Genomic DNA, 20,803 nt, shown 5'->3' on the forward strand with positions numbered 1-20,803 from the left:
CCATTCAGCTTGGCCATTGCTAGCTCTTCAACCAAAGTCAACTAGTCTAATTCCATTCCCCAGAACTTATCCTGAATCCTTTTATAAATACTTATCCAATTCCCTTTTAAATGTTATAGGTTTTGATTTTGGAGAAAAGGACAAAAAAAAATTGCCTGTGGTGCAGATGTACCAATGCTGGTAGCAGGGAGGGCAGGTCTCACTGAATTTTACAAGGTACGCCTCTCTCCTTCATTTCCATATGCTCCCTATATCTGGAAAACATGTGCAGGGAGACAAGACTGCATGCTGATTGAATGAGAATCACAAAGTTGGATGAGCCAGCAGCTCTTAATGGACAGTTGCTCAATATTAAAATGGAGTTCAATATTTTTCTGCCTTCCACTGAAAGGAAGTTGGGAAGTCTCTGGTTGCTAAAATGTGTGCATTGAGAACTTACCCAAGACGTACACATTTAGTAACAATTTCTAGGAAGTCTTGACACAGAAGGTGCAGCAAAAGAATGTGCCACATTTTGGTGACAAAGGCCACCCATCAGTTAAAGCACTGCATGGACAGAGGTAATGCAGTGAGTGAATACAGCCTCCCAAGTCCCTGTTGCACCTAGGAGCAAATGTGCAAGATGTTCAGTGGCATCAGAAGTGCCAAGGTAAGTGTACCCATCTCCCAACTTTGTTTGTATGCTTAGTTGTAAGTAGGTTGTCGTTTCAATGTAAATGTTTTATCTCCATAGGGAGATAGCATGCACTCTTTTATGTGACACGTTCATATATCACAAGCCGTAGGTTACAATAGGAATGCCTTGCACACAGCAGTTCAAAGTTTAGCTCAAAAAGAGTGCTGCCAATCAAAATAACATGCAATCTAATTTGCAAAGTCCTTGCACTGGGAGGGAGGTTAAATGGGCTCAGGGTGCTAAGGGAGTTGTTCACCATCTTAAATGTGCTCTGCTTACAGGACAATGCAGCATAACAGCTGGAGAAGGGGGACTAGGACAGATAGTGGCTTAACCATGCTTAAGCATGTCACCCTCAATTAGCGGATGGCTGTGACCCTTTTTAACCTTGAATTTGTGGAAGAGATATGCATGGGCAAGTTTGAAAGCTTAATGCCACCACCCAGCAAGTGTCCCCCATTTATTATTATCTTTTCTACACTGACTCATTTTCTTAATCCTCATGACAGAGGACAGTTGCAGAGCACAAAATTACTTATGATCGCACATCTCTTTCAAGGCAATGTCTTTAGGAATCTTCTACCAGGGTGAGATGGGAGCAAGTGACACCATGGACTCTGACATTTCAGAGTAGTTACCCTGCCCACAGCACAGATTCTAGCACCCTATAGAATGCAGTGACTGAATGTGAGGAAGGTAAACTACTGGAGGTTGCAGGAGAGGATGAAGACAAAGCTGGCCAGATGGCAAGCACACAAAGTATGTCTACTCTATTGACAAGACATTAGTATCCTACTGAACCTGGCTTCAGACGAGTTAATGTAGAAGCAAAAGGCATTTTTGGCATCCTTTGGATCTACCGTGAGTAGCCTGTAGCAACTGGCCCAGAATGTGCAGTGGTACACCTCAAGCATATGGGATTTAGGGAAATTCAAAGTACCGTACAGTGAGTGTGATCTTCACAGTCATCTGCAGAATAGCACAAAAGGGAACATAAGAAATAGGAGCAGGAGTAGGCCAATCGGCCCCTCGAGCCTGCTCCGCCATTCAATAAGATCATGGCTGATCTGATCCCAACCACAAATCTAAAGAACACAAGAAGTAGGAGCAGGACCCGGCCACTCAGCCCCTGGGCCCTCTCCGCCACCCACAGGGCATTGACCGATCCGAACTCAGCTTCATGTCCAATTTCCTGCCCGCTCCTCACAACCCCTAATTCCCTTCACTTCTAGGAAACTGTCTATTTCTGTTTTAAATTTATCTAATGATGTAGCTTCCACAGCTTCCTGGGGCAGCAAATTCCACAGACCTACCACCCTCTGAGTGAAGAAGTTTCTCCTCATCTCAGTTTTGAAAGAGCAGCCCCTTATTCTAAGATTATGCCCCCTAGTTCTAGTTTCACCCATCCTTGGGAACATCCTTACCGCATCCACCCGATCAAGCCCCTTCACAATCTTATATGTTTCAATAAGATCGCCTCTCATTCTTCTGAACTCCAATGAGTAGAGTCCCAATCTACTCAACCTCTCCTCATATGTCCACCCCCTCATCCCCGGGATTAACCGAGTGAACCTTCTTTGTACTGCCTCGAGAGCAAGTATGTCTTTTCTTAAGTGTGGACACCAAAACTGTATGCAGTATTCCAGGTGCGGTCTCACCAATACCTTATATAACTGCAGCAATACCTCCCTGTTTTTATATTCTATCCTCCTAGCAATAAAAGCCAACATTCCATTGGCTTTCTTGATCACCTGCTGCACCTGCATACCAACTTTTTGATTTTCTTGCACTAGGACCCCCAGATCCCTTTGTACTGCAGTACTTTCCAGTCTATCGCCATTAAGAAAATAACTTGCTCTCTGATTTTTCCTGCCAAAGTGCATAACCTCACATTTTCCAATATTATATTGCATCTGCCAAATCTCCGCCCACTCACCCAGCCTGTCTATATCCCCTTGCAGGTTTTTTATGTCCTCCTCACTCTCTACTTTCCCTCCCACCTTTGTATCACCTGCAAATTTTGATATGTTGCACTCGGTCCCCTCCTCCAAATCGTTAATATAGATTGTAAAGTGTTGGGGACCCAGCACTGACCCCTGTGGAACACCACTGGTTACTGGTTGCCAGTCCGAGAATGAACCATTTATCCCAACTCTCTGCTTCCTGTTCGATAACCAATCCTCCACCCATGCCAGAATATTACCCCCAATCCTGAGATTTTTTATCTTAAGTAATAATCTTTTATGTGGCACCTTGTCGAATGCCTTCTGGAAGTCTAAATACACTACGTCCACTGGTTCCCCTTTATCCACCCTGTACGTTATATCCTCAAAGAACTGAAGCAAATTTGTCAGACATGACTTCCCCTTCCTAAAGCCATGCTGACTTTGTCCTATTAAATTATGCTTATCTAAATGTTCCGTTACTGTCTCCTTAATAATAGACTCCAAAATTTTACCCACCACAGACGTTAGGCTAACTGGCCTATAATTTCCAGCCTTCTGCCTACTACCCTTTTTAAATAAGGGTGTTACATTAGCAGTTTTCCAATCTGCCGGGACCTCTCCTGAGTCCAGGGAATTTTGGAAAACTATCACCAAAGCATCCACAATCCCTACTGCCACTTCCCTCAAGACCCTAGGATGTAAGCCATCAGGTCCAGGGGATTTATCCGCCTCGAGTCCCATTATTTTACTGAGTACCAATTTCTTAGTGATTTTAATCGTATTTAGCTCCTCCCCACCTAGAGCCCCCTGTTTGTCCAGTGTTGGGATATTCTTAGTGTCCTCTACCGTAAAGACTGAAACAAAATATTTGTTCAGCATTTTTGCCATCTCCATGTTTCCCACCATTAATTTCCCGGTCTCATCCTCTAAGGGACCGACGTTTGCCTTAACCACCCTTTTTCTTTTTATATAACTATAGAAACTCTTGCTATCTGTTTTTATATTTTTTGCTAATTTATTTTCTTAATCTATCTTCCCTTTCTTAATCAATCCTTTAGTTACTTTTTGCTGTCTTTTGAAGACTTTCCAATCTTCTATCGTCCCACTAAGTTTGGCTACCTTATATGTCCTTGTTTTTAGTCGGATACTATCCTTGATTTCTTTACTTAGCCACGGATGGCTGTCATTTCTTTTACACCCTTTTTTCCTCAGTGGAATATATTTATTTTGAAAGTTGTAAAATAACTCCCTAAATGAACACCACTGCTCATGTACCATCTTACCCTTTAATCTATTTTCGGAACATGTGCAGAACAACTTGCTCTCAAGAAATATGTAATTGGCTCAACTGAGACCATGGGCACCCATTTACACAAGTGTCACTGGCGGATGTGGCAGACTGGATGATCAGTTGGAAAGACTGTTGATGGGAGAAACCAAACAGACAGCTCTCACACAGATCGTTGATCATCCAACTGGGGAGTCCAGTACCAGCAGGCATCTCAAAAGAAGGCTCCCGATAAGGAGGTCCGCATGTACTCTATCTCCAGCTAGACTCCTCAAAAGATTGATGTAGGGCCAGACAGCAAACAGGCACTGGCAACCACGGAGTTGTTCGACATGGCTCCAGCTGATGCAGGAATTCTCATGTACCTTACAGACAGACGTCCAAGTCAACCACTATCCCTACACATTACAGTTGCTCGTCCCATTCGAGGAGCACTTAGATTACAGAGTTGGACAAGCTCTCTTCACCAGGGGAAGCACTGGTATAGGGCGAAGAGCCCATAATTAATGCAAGTAACACAAAACAAATATTAATCTTTTTATTTCTCTTCAATGTCAAGAGTTTTTAATTGGGTGGAAAGGTAATCAGTGCTGAGATGGGGCAGTGTGTTGTTTCTAATTGGGGTCATAAGCCATGGTTGCAAAGGGTAGCCCTGTTCATTCTCTCTGGACCTTCAAATAATGCAGGCACCATGGAATGTTGCATAATAAATGCATCATGCACCCCAGATAATGGGCATTAACATGCAGACACACATTTCTGTTGTCAGAAACCACCTAAGCATTTATGGAGGGATATCCTTTCCTATTAAATGTATGTGTTGGGGTTGACGCATGGAGCCTAGATGCCCACTTGAGTTCCATCTATTCTGCACTGGACTCTTGGGAAGCCTGCCAGCCGCTAAACATTCTGTGCCCTTTCCCATTTATGGTTTTGCTTCATTACCCAGGACCAGATCTAGCATTGCATCTCTGCATGTCGGACATGTAACATAGCAATTAAGGAAACAATTCTTGATGTATTTTCACCACAAACTTTTGTTGTATCCCAGTCTACCTTATTTTTTTAAAAATTCATTCATGGGATGTGGGCGTTGCTGGCAAGGCCAGCATTTATTTGCCCATCCCTAATCACCCTTGAGAAGGTGGTCGTGAGCCGCCTTGAACCGCTGCAGTCCGTGTGGTGAAGGTACTCCCACATTGCTGTTAGGGAGTTCCAGGATTTTGACCCAGCAACGATGAAGGAACGGCGATATATTTCCAAGTCAGGATGGTGTGTGTGTGTGACTTGGAGGGGAACGTGCAGGTGGTGTTGTTCCCATGTGCCTGCTGCCCTTGTCCTTCTAGGTGGTAGAGGTCATGGGTTTGGGAGGTGCTGTCGAAGAAGCTTTGGCAAGTTGCTGCAGTGCATCCTGTAGATGGTACACACTGCAGCCATGGTGCGCCGGTGGTAAAGGGAGTGACTGTTCAGGGTGGTGGACGGCTGCAAATCAAGCGGGCTGCTTTGTCCTGGATGGTGTCGAGCTTCTGGAGTGTTGTTGGAGCTGCACTCATCCAGACAAGTGGGGAGTATTCCATCACACTCCTGACTTGTGCCTTGTAGATGGTGGAAAGGCTGTGGGGAGTCAGGAGGTGAGTCACTCGCCGCAGAATACCCAGCCTCTGACCTGCTCTTGTAGCCACTGTATTTATGTGGCTGGTCCAGTTAAGTTTCTGGTCAATGGTGACCCCCAGGATGTTGATGGTGGGGGATTCAGCGATGGTAATGTCAAGGGGAGTTGGTTAGACTCACACCGGAGATGGTCATTGTCTGGCACAAATGTTACTTGCCATTTATCAACCCAAGCCTGGATGTTGTCCAGGTCTTGCTGCATGCAGGCAAGGACGGCTTCATTATCCAAGGGGTTGCGAATGGAACTGATCACTGTGCAATCATCAGCGAACATCCCCATTTCTGACCTTATGATGGAGGGAAGGTCATTGATGAAGCAGCTGAAGATGGTTGGGCCTAGGCCACTGCCCTGAGGAACTCCTGCAGCAATGTCCTGGGGCTGAGATGAGTGGCCTTCAACAACCACTACCATCTTCCTTTGTGCTAGGTATGACTCCAGCCACTGGAGAGTTTTCCCCCCCGATTCCCATTGACTTCAATTTTACTGGGGCTCCTTGGTGCCACACTCAGTTAAATGCTGCCTTGATGTTGAGGGCAGTCCTCACCTCTGGAATTCAGCTCCTTTGTCCATGTTTGGACCAAGGCTGTAATGAGGTCTGGAGCAGAGTGGTTCTGGCAGAACCCAAACTGCTATCAAACGGCACTTACTCACCAATAACCTGCTCACCGATGCTCACTGTTGATGACACCTTCCATCATTTTGTTGCTGATTGAACATAGGAACAGGAGTAGGCCATTCAGCTCCTCGTGCCTGCTCCGCCATTTGATAAGATCATGGCTGATCTGTGATCTAACTCCATATACTTGCCTTTGGCCCATATCCCTTAATACCTTTGGTTGCCAAAAAGCTATCTATCTCACATTTAAATTTAGCAATTGAGCTAGTATCAATTGCTGTTTGCGGAAGAGAGTTCCAAACTTCTACCACCCTTTATGTGTAGAAATGTTTTCTAATCTCACTCCTGAAAGGTCTGGCTCTAATTTTTAGACTGTCTCCCCTACTTCTAGAATCCCCAACTAGTGGAAATAGTTTCTCTCTATCCACCCTATCTGTTCCCCTTAATATCTTATAAACTTCGATCAGATCACCCCATAACCTTCGAAACTCCAGAGAATACAACCCCAATTTGTGTAATCTCTCCTCGTAACTTAATCCTTGAAGTCCGGGTATCATTCTAGTAAACCTACGCTGCACTCCCTCCAAGGCCAATATGTCCTTCTGAAGGTGCGGTGCCCAGAACTGCTCAGAGTATTCCAGGTGCGGTCCAACCAGGGTTTTGTATAGCTGCAGCATAACTTCTGCCCCCTTGTACTCCAGTCCTCTAGATATAAAGGCCAGCATTCCATTAGCCTTATTGATTATTTTCTGCACCTGTTCATGACACTTCAATGATCTATGTACCTGAGCCCCTAGGTCTCTTTGGACATCCACTGCTTTTAACTTTTTACCATTTAGAAAGTACCCTGTTCTATCCTTTTTTGATCCAAAGTGGATGACCTCACATTTGTCTACATTGAATTCCATCTGCCACAGTTTTGCCCATTCACCTAATCTATCACTATCCCTATCCCTTTGTAATTTTATTGAGAGTAGACTGATGGGACAGTAATTGGCCAGATTGGATTTGTCCTGCTTTTAGTGGACAGGACATACCTGGGAAACTTTCCACACTATCGGGTAGATGCCAGTGTTGTAGCTGCACTGAAACAGCTTGGCTAGGGGCCCTGCTTGTTCTGGAGCACAAGTCTTCAACACTACAGCCGGGATGTTGTCAAGGCCCATAGCCTTTGCTGGATCCAGTGCATTCAGCCGTTTCTTGATATCATGTGGAGTGAATCAAATTGGCTGAAGACTGGCTTCTGTGATGGTGGGGATATCGGGAGGAGGCAGACACCCACTTGGCACTTCTGGCTGAAGATGGTTGCAAACGCTTCAGCCTTGTCTTTTGCACTCACGTGCTGGACTCCGCCATAATTGAGGATGGGGATGTTCACGGAGCCTCCTCCTCTTGTTAGTTGTTTAATTGTCCACCACCATTCACGACTGGATATGGCAGGGCTGCAGAGCTTTGATCTGATCCATTGGTTGTGGGATCGCTTAGCTCTGTCTATAGCATGTTGCTTCTGCTGTATAGTCCTGTGTTGTAGCTTCACCAGGTTGGCACTTCATTTTTAGTTACGCCTGGTGCTGCTCCTGGCATGCTCTTCTACACTCCTCATTAGAACAGCTAAAAGTCCTCCTGGACTTTAAGGCCTGCAAGTTAATATCCTAGTGGTAAACAGCAGCATCAACATGAAGCTACACAAAGGCAGTGGGGCTTATTTTCAGATATTTTGTAGCCTAGTGCTCAGTTTCAGAACTGAAAAATGTGAAACCACCTGCCATAAACGGGGAAATCTGATTTCTTGTTTAAATTTTCACTGCCAGTTTCATCTGTAAGATCTAAAATGGTAAGTCACTCACTAAGAGCATCTCAATTCTTTTTTGGTTAGCCATAAAATTTGAAATCTGGTAAGAAATACTTCTGACCTTTCATTTCCTTATACTGAGGAGCCATTTTAGCTGAGTGCAAATGTACAATGGGGAAGAAAGTGAGCTTATAATCCTTGACTATAAAACAAACTGCATAATAGTCATGTTTTGTTTTTTAGTATCACAAAGGGATTCCTTGGACTCATTAATCACCTCATGTGCACGTAAGCTCCAAAACAATCTTGAAACATATTACATGCATGTGTATCTACAATACATTGATTTTCCACTTCAAATCAATCTTCATTGCTGTGTGGAGTTCATACAAATTACATTCTTGCATGCAGTTGCACTCCAATTACAAAGCATAACTACAATCTTGATATGCAGGCATTATATCAGCAACTATTAAGTGAAGCAGTTTCTTATGCTTTGATTGAATGCTGTATGCATGCACTGCTATATGCAATCACTAGTTGCTTGCCGACAGGAATGTTCATGTAGAAGAAAAATTGTGTATTAAAAAGCAGTTGCAACATAGCAATTTATCACATTCAAGACTCAGACTGCTTAAAAGACAAAATAAAAAAATTGCAGAGCTACTGCTTGGTCATGCATCTCAGACCGAAATAAATTGTACTTACTTTTTAACAGCAAGCATAAAATTTAGGCTTCGTGGCATCACAAGAAGCACTTGTTCCCGTAAAATGGCATCCGTAATCTTTTTGGCAGCGTAATTTGGATCTAAAATGGGAAGGAGATGTGGCCACCTGTGCAGAAATTGAATAAAGATCATGAGGTAAAAGCTGTGGTTCGATTTTTTAAAAAACGACAGTTGGATGCAATACATCAGATATACACTGGAGAAAAATGCTGGTTAAGAAGTTTACAGTCAACATAGGAGAATACTGTAAACGAATGGTTGATTACCAGTTATTTCAGAAGGGAAGTACAAATTGTGTTCAATTATGCAGGTCTTCAAGAGTAGAATAAAAGGTGGTTGACCACCCAAAAATAGCTTACTAGAAATCCTGCTATATGTATTAAAAAAGCACAAGTTTTCTCCAAAATTGTTCATCAGGATCTCCCTGCCGTCAACAGTTAGAAGTGATTTTTTTTTGCCAGTGGTATCCATCAACTGCACCTAAACAGCAGCAATAAATCTGATACTACCAGATAAAGGAGTCTCCCTCAATGCAAAAAAAAAAGGCTTCTGAGCACGTGGTGGGGCTAAACAGAAGTGAGCAATTTGGCAACACTAATGTGCCATCAGCAGAGGAAGGGATAACTCTGTATGCTTTCAAGAGGGAGCTGGACCGGATCTTGGCTTGGATAGAGATCGAATCATATAAAAAAGGTAAGTGGACTTACAGTTAATGTACACATGGTCAATGTCATCTCCTGGACTTGTTTCGATTGCCTGAGGGGGTCGGAGAGGAATTTTCCAGATTTTTCCCTTTTTGGCCCTGGGTTTTTCACCTCTCCCAGGAGATTACATACTCGAGGGGGATAAGGAAGGGTCTAGTCATAAGTGTGGGACAGGCTTGATGGGCCAGCTGGTCTTTACCTGCCTGTCATTTTCATGTTAACTGTGCATTCACCTTTTCTTGTCTAAGCTTGAATGCATGTAATGCTGAACATGTTTCTGGGATGTACTTTGTCCATCTCCTTTAGAATCTTAAATACCTCTATACAACTCCCTCCTCCTGCCCCCGCAAAAGTAAGCATCCTAGTACCTGAAACCCATTCATCAACGTAGCTGACCTTTTTTGTGTTCCCTCAAAAGGCCAAGATATCCTCGTGACGAGGTGCCTAGAACTGTACACTCAAGCTGGGAGTGGATCAGCGTTTTGTACAAACTTTCACTGTGTGCTCTAATCCTCAAGCTAGACATTCCAAGCTCCGACTTTCATCACAACACATGGTGCCACATTGTGACGGTGGTTTAAAAGAGTTTCCACTAAAACGTTCATATCCCTCTGTGTGGTTTCTTGTAGACTGTTCCCATTTACTTAATATTCCCACTATTTGTTTTCATTCCCCAGCCTCATGATTTTGTATTTTTGTACATGAAAAGATAACCTCCACTTTGTGGCCTAAAAGATCCCCCAGCATATGATCTACTTTCGCCCTTTTATTTATGGCCCTCCCAATTTGTTGTAATTGTTAAACGTTGACAGTTTTGTTACTGTTCTTTCCTCAAAGTTATTTATATAGATTGAAAATAACAATGGTCCCAGAACGGATTCCTTCAGTATCCTGCTAATCACCTCTTTCCTTGTTGGTGCAGCTCTCTTAATAATATCTTCATTATGTGGATTGAATGTGCACTCTATCAGATGGATGTTCAGGTTATAAACCAAGACATACAATTTATTTAACATTGAACAGGTAAATGAACAGTATTCAGCGCAAAACAATTATACATTTTTATTATCCTCCTTGATTTACATCAAAATAATAAAGACACTTCCCTTGAGCTCTCTTTCAAATTAACTAGTTCCCAAAAACTGATGCTCAATTCTTATGTGCAAAACCATGAAGTTACTGACCCTCTGCTGACTGAAGACTGTAGACTGCCTTCTGAGGTTAACTCCTGCTGCTCATCATTAACTCATTATTCCAAATATTTTGAAGGTGCACCGAAACAAAGCTCATTCACAAAAAACTGCATTCCCTGTATTTATATCAGATAGCCATTCTTTGTCAATTCCACAGTAAGTTTTGCCTGCCAGTTGAAGTACCTCTGGTAGTTCAAACTTAATGCTTTGCCCATCCAAGCATTAAAAGACGCTAGAAAACAGGTACAACCCAAAGCCTCTACATTCAAATTGACACTGATATATTAAGAACATAAGAAATGGGAGCAGGTGTAGGCCATACTACTCCTTGAACCTGCTCCACCATTTAAAAAGATCATGGCTGATCATCTACCTCAACTCCACTTCCCCACCCAATCCCCATATCCCTTGGTTCCCATAGAGTCCAAAAATCTATCTATCTCAGCCTTCAATATACTCATCGACTGAGCATTGACAGCCCTCTGGGGTAGGAAATTCCAAAGAATCACAACCCTTTGAGTGAAGAAATTCCTCCTCATCTCAGTCTTAAATGGCTGACCCCTTATCCCAAGACTAAGCCCCCTAGTTTTAGACTCTCCAGCCAGGGGAAACAGCCTCTCAGCATCGACCCGGTCAAGCTCTCTCAGAATCTTACATGTTTCAATGAGATCACCTCTCATTCTTCTAAACTCCAGAGAATACAGGCCCATTCTACTCAATCTCTCCTCAGGACAAACCTCCCATCCCAGGAATCAATCAAATGAACCTTTGTTGCACCCCCCCTGAGGCAAGTATATCCTGCCTTAGGAAAGGAAACCAAAACTGTACACAGTACTCCATGTGTGGTCTCACCAAAGTCCTGTACAATTGCAGCAAGATTTACTTACTCTTGTATTCCAACCCCCTTGCAATAAAGGCCAACATACCATTTGCCTACCTAATTGCTTGCTGTACCTGAATGTTAACTTTCTGTGTTTGGTGTATAAGGACACCTAAATCTCTCTGAACACCAACGTTTAATAGTTTCTCACCATTTAAAAAATATTCTGTTTTTCTATTCTTCCTACTGAAGTGAATAACCTCACAGTTCCCCACATTATACTCCATCTGCTATCTTCTTGTCCACTCACTTAACCTGTCTATATCCCTTTGCAGACTCTGTCCTCCTTACTGCTTACTTTCCCACCTAGCTTGGTATCAGCAGCAAACTTGGATACATTACACTCGGTCCCTTCATCTAAGTCATTAGTATAAATTGTAAATAGTTGAGACCCAAGCACTGATCCTTGCGGCACCGCTCTATTTACAGCCTGCCAACCTGAAAATGATCCGTTTATTCCTACTCTCTGTTTTCTGTCCATTAACCAATTCTCTATCCATGCTAATATATTACCCTCAACCCCATGAGCCCTTATCTTGTGTAACAACCTTTTCTGTGGCATCTTATCAAATGCTTTTTGAAAATTCAAATATACTACATCCACTGGTTCCTCTTTATCAACCCTGCTAGTTACATCCTCAAAAAACTCTAAGATTGTCAAACACGATTTCCCTTTCATAAAACCATGTTGACTCTGCCTAATCATATGATTTTCTAAGTGCCTCGTTACTACGTCTTTAATAATGGATTCCAACATTTTTCCGACTACTGATGTCAGGCTAATTGGCCTGTAGTTCCCTGTTTTCTCTCTCCCCCCTCCCCCCCTTTCTTGAATAGCAGGGTTACATTTGCGACCTTCCAATCCACTGGGACCGTTCTGGAAGATCACAACCAATGCATCCACTATCACTGCAGCCACCTCTTTTAGAACCCTAGGATGTAGGCCATCGGGTCAGAGGGATTTGTCGGCTTTTGGTCCCATTAATTTCTCCAGTACTTTTTCTTTACTAATATTAATTACTTTAAGTTCCTCACTCTTGTTAGACCCTTGGTTTCCCAATATTTCTGGTATGTTTTTTGTGTCCTGTACTGTGAACACAGATACAAAATATTTGTTGAACGTCTCTGCCATTTCCTAATTCCCTATTATAATTTCTCCTGTCTCAGCCTCTAAAGGGTCCCATGTTTACTTTCACTCCTCTTACTTTTTACATACTTGTAGACACTCTTACAATCGGTTTTTAAATTTCTTGCTAGTTTATTTTCACCCTTATCAATTTTTTGGTCATCCTATGCAGGTTTCTAAAACTCTCCCAATCCTTAGGCTAACTAGTCTTCTTGGCAACATCATAAGCCTTTTCTTTTAATCTAATACTATCCTTAACTCCTTTAGTTACCCATGGATGGATCACTTTTCCCGCTTTTATTGCTCAATGGAATGTATATTCGTTGAGAATTATGAAATATTTCTTTAATAGTTCATCATTGCTTATCTACTGTTATATCTTTTAATCTAATTTCACAATCAACCTTAGCCATACCTCTGTAATTGGCTTTGTTTAAGTTTAAGACTCTAGTTTTGGACTTAAGCACGTCACTCTCAAACTCAATGTAAAATCCTATCATATTATGATTTCTCTTCCCCAGAGGATCCCTTACTATGAGATTAGTAATCAACCCAGTCTCATTACACAAGATCTAAAATAATCTGTTCCCTGATTGGTTTGACAATGTTTTGATCTAGGAAACGGTCTCAAATGTATTCCATGAACTCGTCCTCCAAACTACTTTTGCTAATTTGATTTGCCCAGTCTATAAGAAGATTAAAGTCCCCCACGATTACTGCATTACCTTTGTTACAAGCTCCTCTTATTTCTTGATTAATACTCTGTCCAACAATATAACTGCTGTTGGGAGTATTTTATAGGCCCCCTACCAGTGTTTTCTGTCTCGTTATTTCTTGTCTCCACCCATCCTGATTCTACTTCCTGGTCTTCTGAGCCAAGATCCTTTCTCACTACTGTCTTAATGTCATCCTTTATTATCAGGGTAACTCCCCCACTCCTTTTCCATTTTGTCTGTCCTTTCGAAAAGTCAAGTACCCTGGAACATTGGTCATCTTGCAACCACATCACAGTAATGGCTACTAGATCAATCCCATTTATCTTTATATTTGTGCCATTAATTTGTCTATCTTGTTACGGATGCTTCATGCATTCAGATAAAGCGCCTTTAATTTTAACGTTTTAATATTTTTCCCTGATTTGATCTTGTTTACTGATGCACTATTACCATTGAACTCTCTGTCCCTTCCTGAGAGAGTCTGTTTATCTTTAGCCAAATCGCTATATTGCTCTATGGCTTTGACTTTTCTCTTTAGATTTATAAATTCACCCTTACCTAAAACCTTTTGTTTCAACAGGAACCAGTCACAAACTCATATGCAATTCCTTATCGACAGCTGTCTTGGTTCCCATTCATGTACAATGGCAGCAATCAGACCATGCAAACCAAGGACTTCCAGATCTACATGTTTCGGCCTGGGCAAAACCAATGGCAGATGGAGTTCAATGCGGGAAGTGTGAGGCCATCCACTTTGGATCAGGGAAAGACAAATCGGAACATTTTCTTAATGTTAAGAGACAGCAGCTCTACAGCAGCGGGGATTTAGGTATTCACGCACACAAATCATTCAATTTTGGACATCAAACCTCAGGAAAGATACAGTGACCTTGGTGGGGGGTACAGCATAGATTCACCAAAATGATACCAGGGCTTCTACAAGCTGCCCCTCAGCAACACCATCCAAAAACATGACTCAGATTCCACATTAACACTAACGACACCCAGCTCTACTTCACCACCACCTCTACTGCATCTTTGTCAACCTGTTTGTCCGATATACTGATTAATTGGAGGAAGTTTCTGCTCAAATATTGGGAAGGCCGAAGCCGGTGTCTTCAGCCTCTGCCACAAACTCCGTTCTCTAGCCACTGATTCCATCCTTCTCCCTGGTCACTGTCTGAGGTTCAAGCACTGTTTGCAACCTCAACGTCCTATTTGACCCTGAACTGAGCTTCTGTTCCCATTTCCTCTCCATCACCAAGATCGCCTACTTCCACCCACGTAATATCGCCCATTTCCGACCCGGTCTCAGCTCATCTGCTGCTGAAACCCTCATCTATGCCTTTGTTACCTCCAGACTCAACTATTCCAATGCTCTCCTGGCTGGCCTCCCATCTTCCACCCTCCGTAAACTTCAGATTATCCAAAGCTTTATAAAACACTGGTTTGGCCACAACTGGAGTATTGCGTCCAGTTCTGGGCACTGCACTTCAGGAAAAATGTGAAGGCCTTAGAAAGAGTGCAGAAGAGATTTGCTAGAATGATTCCAGAGATGAGGAACTTTAGTTACGTGGATAGACTAGAGAAGCTGGGGCTGTTCTCCTTGGAACAGAGACGGTTGCAAGGAGATTTGATAGAGGTATCCAAAATCATGAAGGGTCTAAACAGAGTAGATAGAGAGAAACTGTTCTCATTGGTGGAAGGGTCAAGGACCAGAGGACATAGATTTAAGGTGATTTGCAAAAGAACCAAAGGTGACATGAGAAAAAATGTTTTTTTTAAAAACTCAGTGAGTGGTTAGGATCTGAAATGCACTGCCCGAGGGGGTAGTGGAGACAGATTCAATCATGGCCTTCAAAAGTGAACTGGATAAGTACTTGAAAGGAAAAAATTTGCAGGGCTACAGGGAAAGGGCAGGGGAGTGGGACTAGCTGGATTGCTCTTGCATAGAGCCGGCGCAGACTCGATGGGCTGAATGGTCTTCTTCCGTGCTGTAACTTGTCTATGATTCTCTTCTAAGCTCTGCTACCCGTATCCTGACTCGCACCAAGTTCACCCATCACACTTGTACTCACTGACCTACATTGGCTCCTGGTCCAGTAATGTCTCAAATTAAAAATGATCCTTGTGTTCAAATTCCTCCATGGCCTCACCCCTCCCTATTTCTGTAACCTCCTCCAATGCTACAATCCTCCAAGAACTCTGCATTCCTCCAATTCTGGCCTCTTGTGCATCCTTGATTTCCTTGGCCCCTCCATTGGCGGCTGTGCATTTAGCTGCATAGGCCCCAAGTTCTGGAATTCCCTCCCTAGATCACTCCTCCTCTCTCTCCCCTCCTTTAAGATGCACCTTAAAACCTACCTCTTCCCCTGTCCTAATATCTCTTTAAGTGGCTTGATGTCAAATTTTGTCTGCTAATGCTCCTGTGAAGCACCTCACGACGTTTTACTATTAAAAGGAAAAATATATCCTTTTGTCATGGATATATTTATAGAACCTTCATTTAATTTTTTTTAAAAACTGAAATCCCAATCTCATTATCTTGTCTCTCCTAATCCATTTCTTCTCTTAATCTTTTTGCTATACTCATTCCGGTCTTTAATCATATCTATAATTTTATACAAAGCAACCTTTTTTATCCTTATCACCAGTATTACTTATTTTATTGCCTATGTTAGTTTCCTACCTCCTCTATTACACTTTCTACCAAATGGAATATGTTCATTTTGCAGCCCCCAGGTTATGTCTCTTGCCCTGAGTATTTAGAATTTCATCACGTGCATTGGGAGTCACTATATTTTCACTTGGTACAATTCAGATTCATTAGTAGGACTGATAAGTATTCACTACAAAATTACTAGAAATTATTCAAAATGCCACATTACTAACATTTCAAGACTGCAGGATTTAAATAATGCATTCTATCAATACATTTTACGCTTGAGTGAATAAAGTTGAAAGAAGACATACCACATTTAATGAATTAACATGTCTACCTACTTGGTTTTACAGCCATCAAACATGCCAGTGTTTATGAAGTATGGGCAAACTATGGTAGTCTTGATACCATTTTTTCCTGAAGCTAGCAATTCCAATGCAACAGACTCAGCAAAACCAATCGCTGCAAACTTGCTTGAACAATAATCTGCAAGAGAAAAAAGGCACTCATTGTTCACCAAAGGGATGTTGGAATCAGTTCCAGTAAAACAGAAGTCAACTGTACTTAAAATAATAGGGCAACTTAAAGAAATTTAAATGGATTAACGTTTAGTTTCAGTAATTGAAATAGGTTCAGCATGATGCAGCATAAAGTGTGATTACTTCATACATGTATAAAAATGCATGTATGCTTTTATTGTTTACTCGATCTATTCCCTTGAGTTCAATAACCCAAGCGATAAACCTGATTAGGATTATAGTAACCTCACATTAAGCAGATGAGAAATTCCTGCATATAACAAGCATCATTCATTTTATGCTTACAGAATAAAGGAAGTGTGAAGTTTCAAATTATTACTAACTCATATAGTAGTGATATTCAATATATTATAATTTTTTGTGAAATGAAAATCACATGCTATATTTCAATATCCTCCCCTTTCTCCCTTAAGCAGTGGTGTTACTTTGTGCTCACACCTTCGGCACACCGTGCAACTTGATTGGAGCCATGTAATTCCTTCTTAACTGTGACTTGACCAATTAGCATCTGAATCCAGGTTCCAACAGGACCAGTATATGCAATACTTGGTGGTGGGCCACTTCCAAAATTGCTACATCAAGGAAGTTAGAGAATTCTCAATTTTCTTGAGTAGAGCAATGAATATAAATTAGAGCCATTAAAAAGGAAAAAACAAAACAAAACCAAACAAACAAACAAACAAACGTCAGGTGCCAACACTTGTGTGTTTCTTTTTTGTAGACTGCATTAATGAAGCAACAAAAAAAGTGTAAGTTAGAATTTTTAATTTATAAAAGTAGCAGTTGAAGAATTAGCAAGTAATTACATAGAATCTACAACATTCAGCCCAACTGATCTATGCCAGTGTTTATGCTCCACATGAGCCTTCTCCCATCTTACTTTATCTCACCCTATCAACATACCCTTCTATTTCTTTCTCCCTCATGTACTTATCTAGCTTCCCCTTAAATGCATCTACGTTAAACGCCTCAACCACTCCATGTGGTAGCGCATTCCACATTCTCACCACTCTGAGTAAAGATGTTTCTCTTGAATTTTTTCCTGCATTTATTAGTGACTGTCGTTTATGCATGACCCCTAGTTGTGGATTCCCCCGGCAGTCGGTCACACGCGCACACACACCTATTTCTGGGGTAAGAAAATTATGCAATGTTTCATGGATCTTTCTGTTCAGAAACAGGAGTTAGCCAAATCACCAGCGAATAGGTCAAACAGTTGGTAAATAGAAGGAATGTGAGAAGTTTAATTATCTAATAGCTAGGAGGATCTTCACCATGATAGGTGCTCTGTTGAAATGGCAACAAGCTTATGTGACGTATACATGCACACACTCAGATTCTTAGTAGTCCTCTTTATAGGAACACACTAAAAGTGAACAAACTTTCAGCCACCAGAAGTTTTGGGGCTTTGCGACTAAATATGCCTCAGTGGCTGACAGTAAGCAGAGAGGGTGGGATGGGAGGTGCCATTCTTGTCTTCTCTAATTTTAAGCAACAAAAAAAGCCACCGTGAATATAAAACAGTGTTACCTGCTGAAAACTTATGCTGACTTTTTCACTAAAATTAGTAATGGAATGGATGGAAATGGGTAGCGGTGTCCACAGTGTTCTGTTCTAGGACCACTTCTGTTCACGGTATACATCAATGATTTGAATATAGGGCTACAGGGGAGTGGTGTCCAAATTTTTAAAAATTCATTCTTGGGATGCAGGCATCGCTGGCAAGGCCGGCATTTATTGCCCATCCCTTGAGAAGGTGACGGTGAGCCGTCTTTTTGAACCACTGCAGTCCATGTGATGAAGGTGCTGTTAGGTAGGTAGCTCCAGGATTTTGGCCTGCGACAATGAAGGAATGGTGATAAATGACCAACATAGGATGGGGTGTGACTTGGAGGTGATGGTGTTCCCATGCATATTCTAGGTGGTGAAAGTCTCGTGTTTGGGTGGTGTTGCCATAGAAGCTTTTTTTTTTAAAAAAAAATTTGTTCATGGGATGTGGGCTTGCCAGCATTTATTGCCAATCCCCAATTGCCCTCGAGAAGGTGGTGGTGAGCTACTTTCTTGAACCGCTGCAGTCTGTGTGGTGAAGGTTCTCCTACAGTGCTGTTAGGAAGGGAGTTCCAGGATTTTGTCCCAGAGACGATGAAGGAACGGCGATATATTTCCAAGTTGGGATGGTGTGTGACTTGGAGGGGAACGTACAGGTGGTGTTGTTCCCATGTGCCTCCTGCCCTTGTCCTTCTAGGTGGTAGAGGTCGCGGGTTTGGGAGGTGCTGTAGAATAAACCTTGGCGAGTTGCTGCAGGGAATCCTGTGGAGGGTACACACTGCAGCCACAGTGCGCCAGTGATGAAGGGAGTGAATGTTTAGGGTGGTGGATGGGGTGCCAATCAAGCGGTCTGCTTTGTCCAGGATGGTGTCGAGCCTCGAGTGTTGTTAGAGCTGCACTCATCCAGGCAAGTGGAGAGTATTCCATCACACTCCTGACTTGTGCCTTGTAGATGGTGGAAAGGCTTTGGGGAGTCAGGAGGTGAGTCACTCGCCACAGAATACCCAGCCTCTGACCTGCTCTTGTAGCCACAGTATTTATATGGCTGGTCCAGTTAAGTTTCTGGTCAATATGACCCCCAGGATGTTGATGGTGGGGGATTCGGCAATGGTAATGCCGTTGAATGGCAAGGGGAGGTGGTTAGACTCTCTCGTGTGAGATGGTCATTGCCTGGCACTTGTCTGGCGCAAATGTTACTTGCCATTTATCAGCCCAAGCCTGGATGTTGTCCAGGTCTTGCTGCATGTGGGCTCGGACTGCTTCATTATTTGAGGGGTTGCGAATGGAACGGAACACTGCAATCATCAGCGAACATCCCCATTTCTGACCTTATGATGGAGGGAAGGTCATTGATGAAGCAGCTGAAGATGGTTGAGCCTAGGACACTGCCCTGAGGAACTCCTGCAGCAATGTCCTGGGGCTGAGATGATTGACCTCCACCAACCACTAACATCTTCCTTTGTGCTAGATATAACTCCAGCCACGGGAGAGTATTCCCCGATTCCCACTGACTTCAATTTTACTAGGGCTCCTTGGTGCCACACTCGGTCAAATGCTGCCTTGATGTCAAGAGCAGTCACTCTCACCTCACCTCTGGAATTCAGCTCTTTTGTCCATGTTTGGACCAACGCTGTAATGGTGGTCCTGGTGGAACCCAAACTGAGCATCAGTAAGCAGGTTATTGATGAGTAAGTGCCACTTGATAGCACTGTCGACGACACCTTCCATCACTTTTCTGATGAATGAGAGTAGACTGATGGGGCGGGAATTGGCCGGATTGGATTTGTCCTGCTTTTTGTGGACAGGACATACCTGGGCAATTTTCCACATTGTCGGGTAGATGCCTGTGTTGTAGCTGTACTGGAACAACTTGGCTAGAGGCGCAGCTAGTTCTGGAGCACAAGTCTTCAGCACTACAGCCGGGATGTTGTCAAGGCCCATAGCCTTTGTTGTATCCAATGCACTCAGCCATTTCTTGATATCAAGTGGAGTGAATCGAATTGGCTGAAGACTGGCTTCGGTGATGGTGGGGATATCGGGAGGAGGTCGAGGTGGATCATCCACTCGGCACTTCTGGCTGAAGATAGTTGCAAACGCGTCTTTTGCACTCACGTGCTGAACTCCGCCATCATTGAGGATGGGAATGTTTAATTGTCCACTACCATTCACGACTGGATGTGGCAGGACTGCAGAGCTTTGATCTGATCCGTTGGTTGTGGAATCGCTTAGCTCTGTCTATAGCATGTTGCTTCTGCTGTTTAGCATGCATGTAGTCCTGAGCTGTAGCTTCACCAGGTTGGCACCTCATTTTTAGCCTGGTGCTGCTCCTGGTATGCTCTTCTACACTCCTCATTGAATCAGAGTTGATCTCTCTTGTTGGAGATGGTCATTGCCTGGCACGAATGTTACTTGCCACTTATCAGCCCAAGCCTGGATGTTGTCCAGGTCTTGCTGCACGTGAACACTGACAGCTTCATTACCTGAGGAATTGCGAATGGAGCTAAACACTGTGCAATCATCAGCAAATATCCAGACTTCTGACCTTATGAGGGAGGGAAGGTCATTGATGAAGCAGCTGAAAATGGTTGAGCCTAGGACACTGCCCTGCAGCGATGTCCTGGGGTTGAGATGATTGGCCTCCAATGACTGCAACCATCTTGCTTTGACTCCAGCCACTGGAGAGATCCCCAACCACCCCCACTTTTTGTTTTTAAAAC

The 20,803-nt window shown here is 42.9% G+C and overlaps 1 protein-coding gene across 2 annotated transcripts in view; it reads right to left on the bottom strand.

Moving 5' to 3' along the window:
• The window catches only part of sdr16c5b (short chain dehydrogenase/reductase family 16C, member 5b), a 50,263-nt gene that overhangs the window by 11,070 nt on the left and 18,390 nt on the right, over positions 1 to 20,803 (bottom strand). For both annotated transcript variants that reach the window (XM_067980098.1, XM_067980097.1), the window contains exons 4-5: positions 16,341 to 16,485; positions 8,699 to 8,824 (exon numbers count right to left, since the gene is read on the bottom strand). In XM_067980098.1, the coding sequence (XP_067836199.1) occupies positions 8,699 to 8,824; positions 16,341 to 16,485 (271 nt within the window). The remainder of the gene's footprint in view (positions 1 to 8,698; positions 8,825 to 16,340; positions 16,486 to 20,803) is intronic.

Source organism: Heptranchias perlo, chromosome 3 (genome assembly GCF_035084215.1).
Source record: "Heptranchias perlo isolate sHepPer1 chromosome 3, sHepPer1.hap1, whole genome shotgun sequence".
NCBI classification, from domain to species: Eukaryota; Metazoa; Chordata; class Chondrichthyes; order Hexanchiformes; family Hexanchidae; genus Heptranchias; species Heptranchias perlo.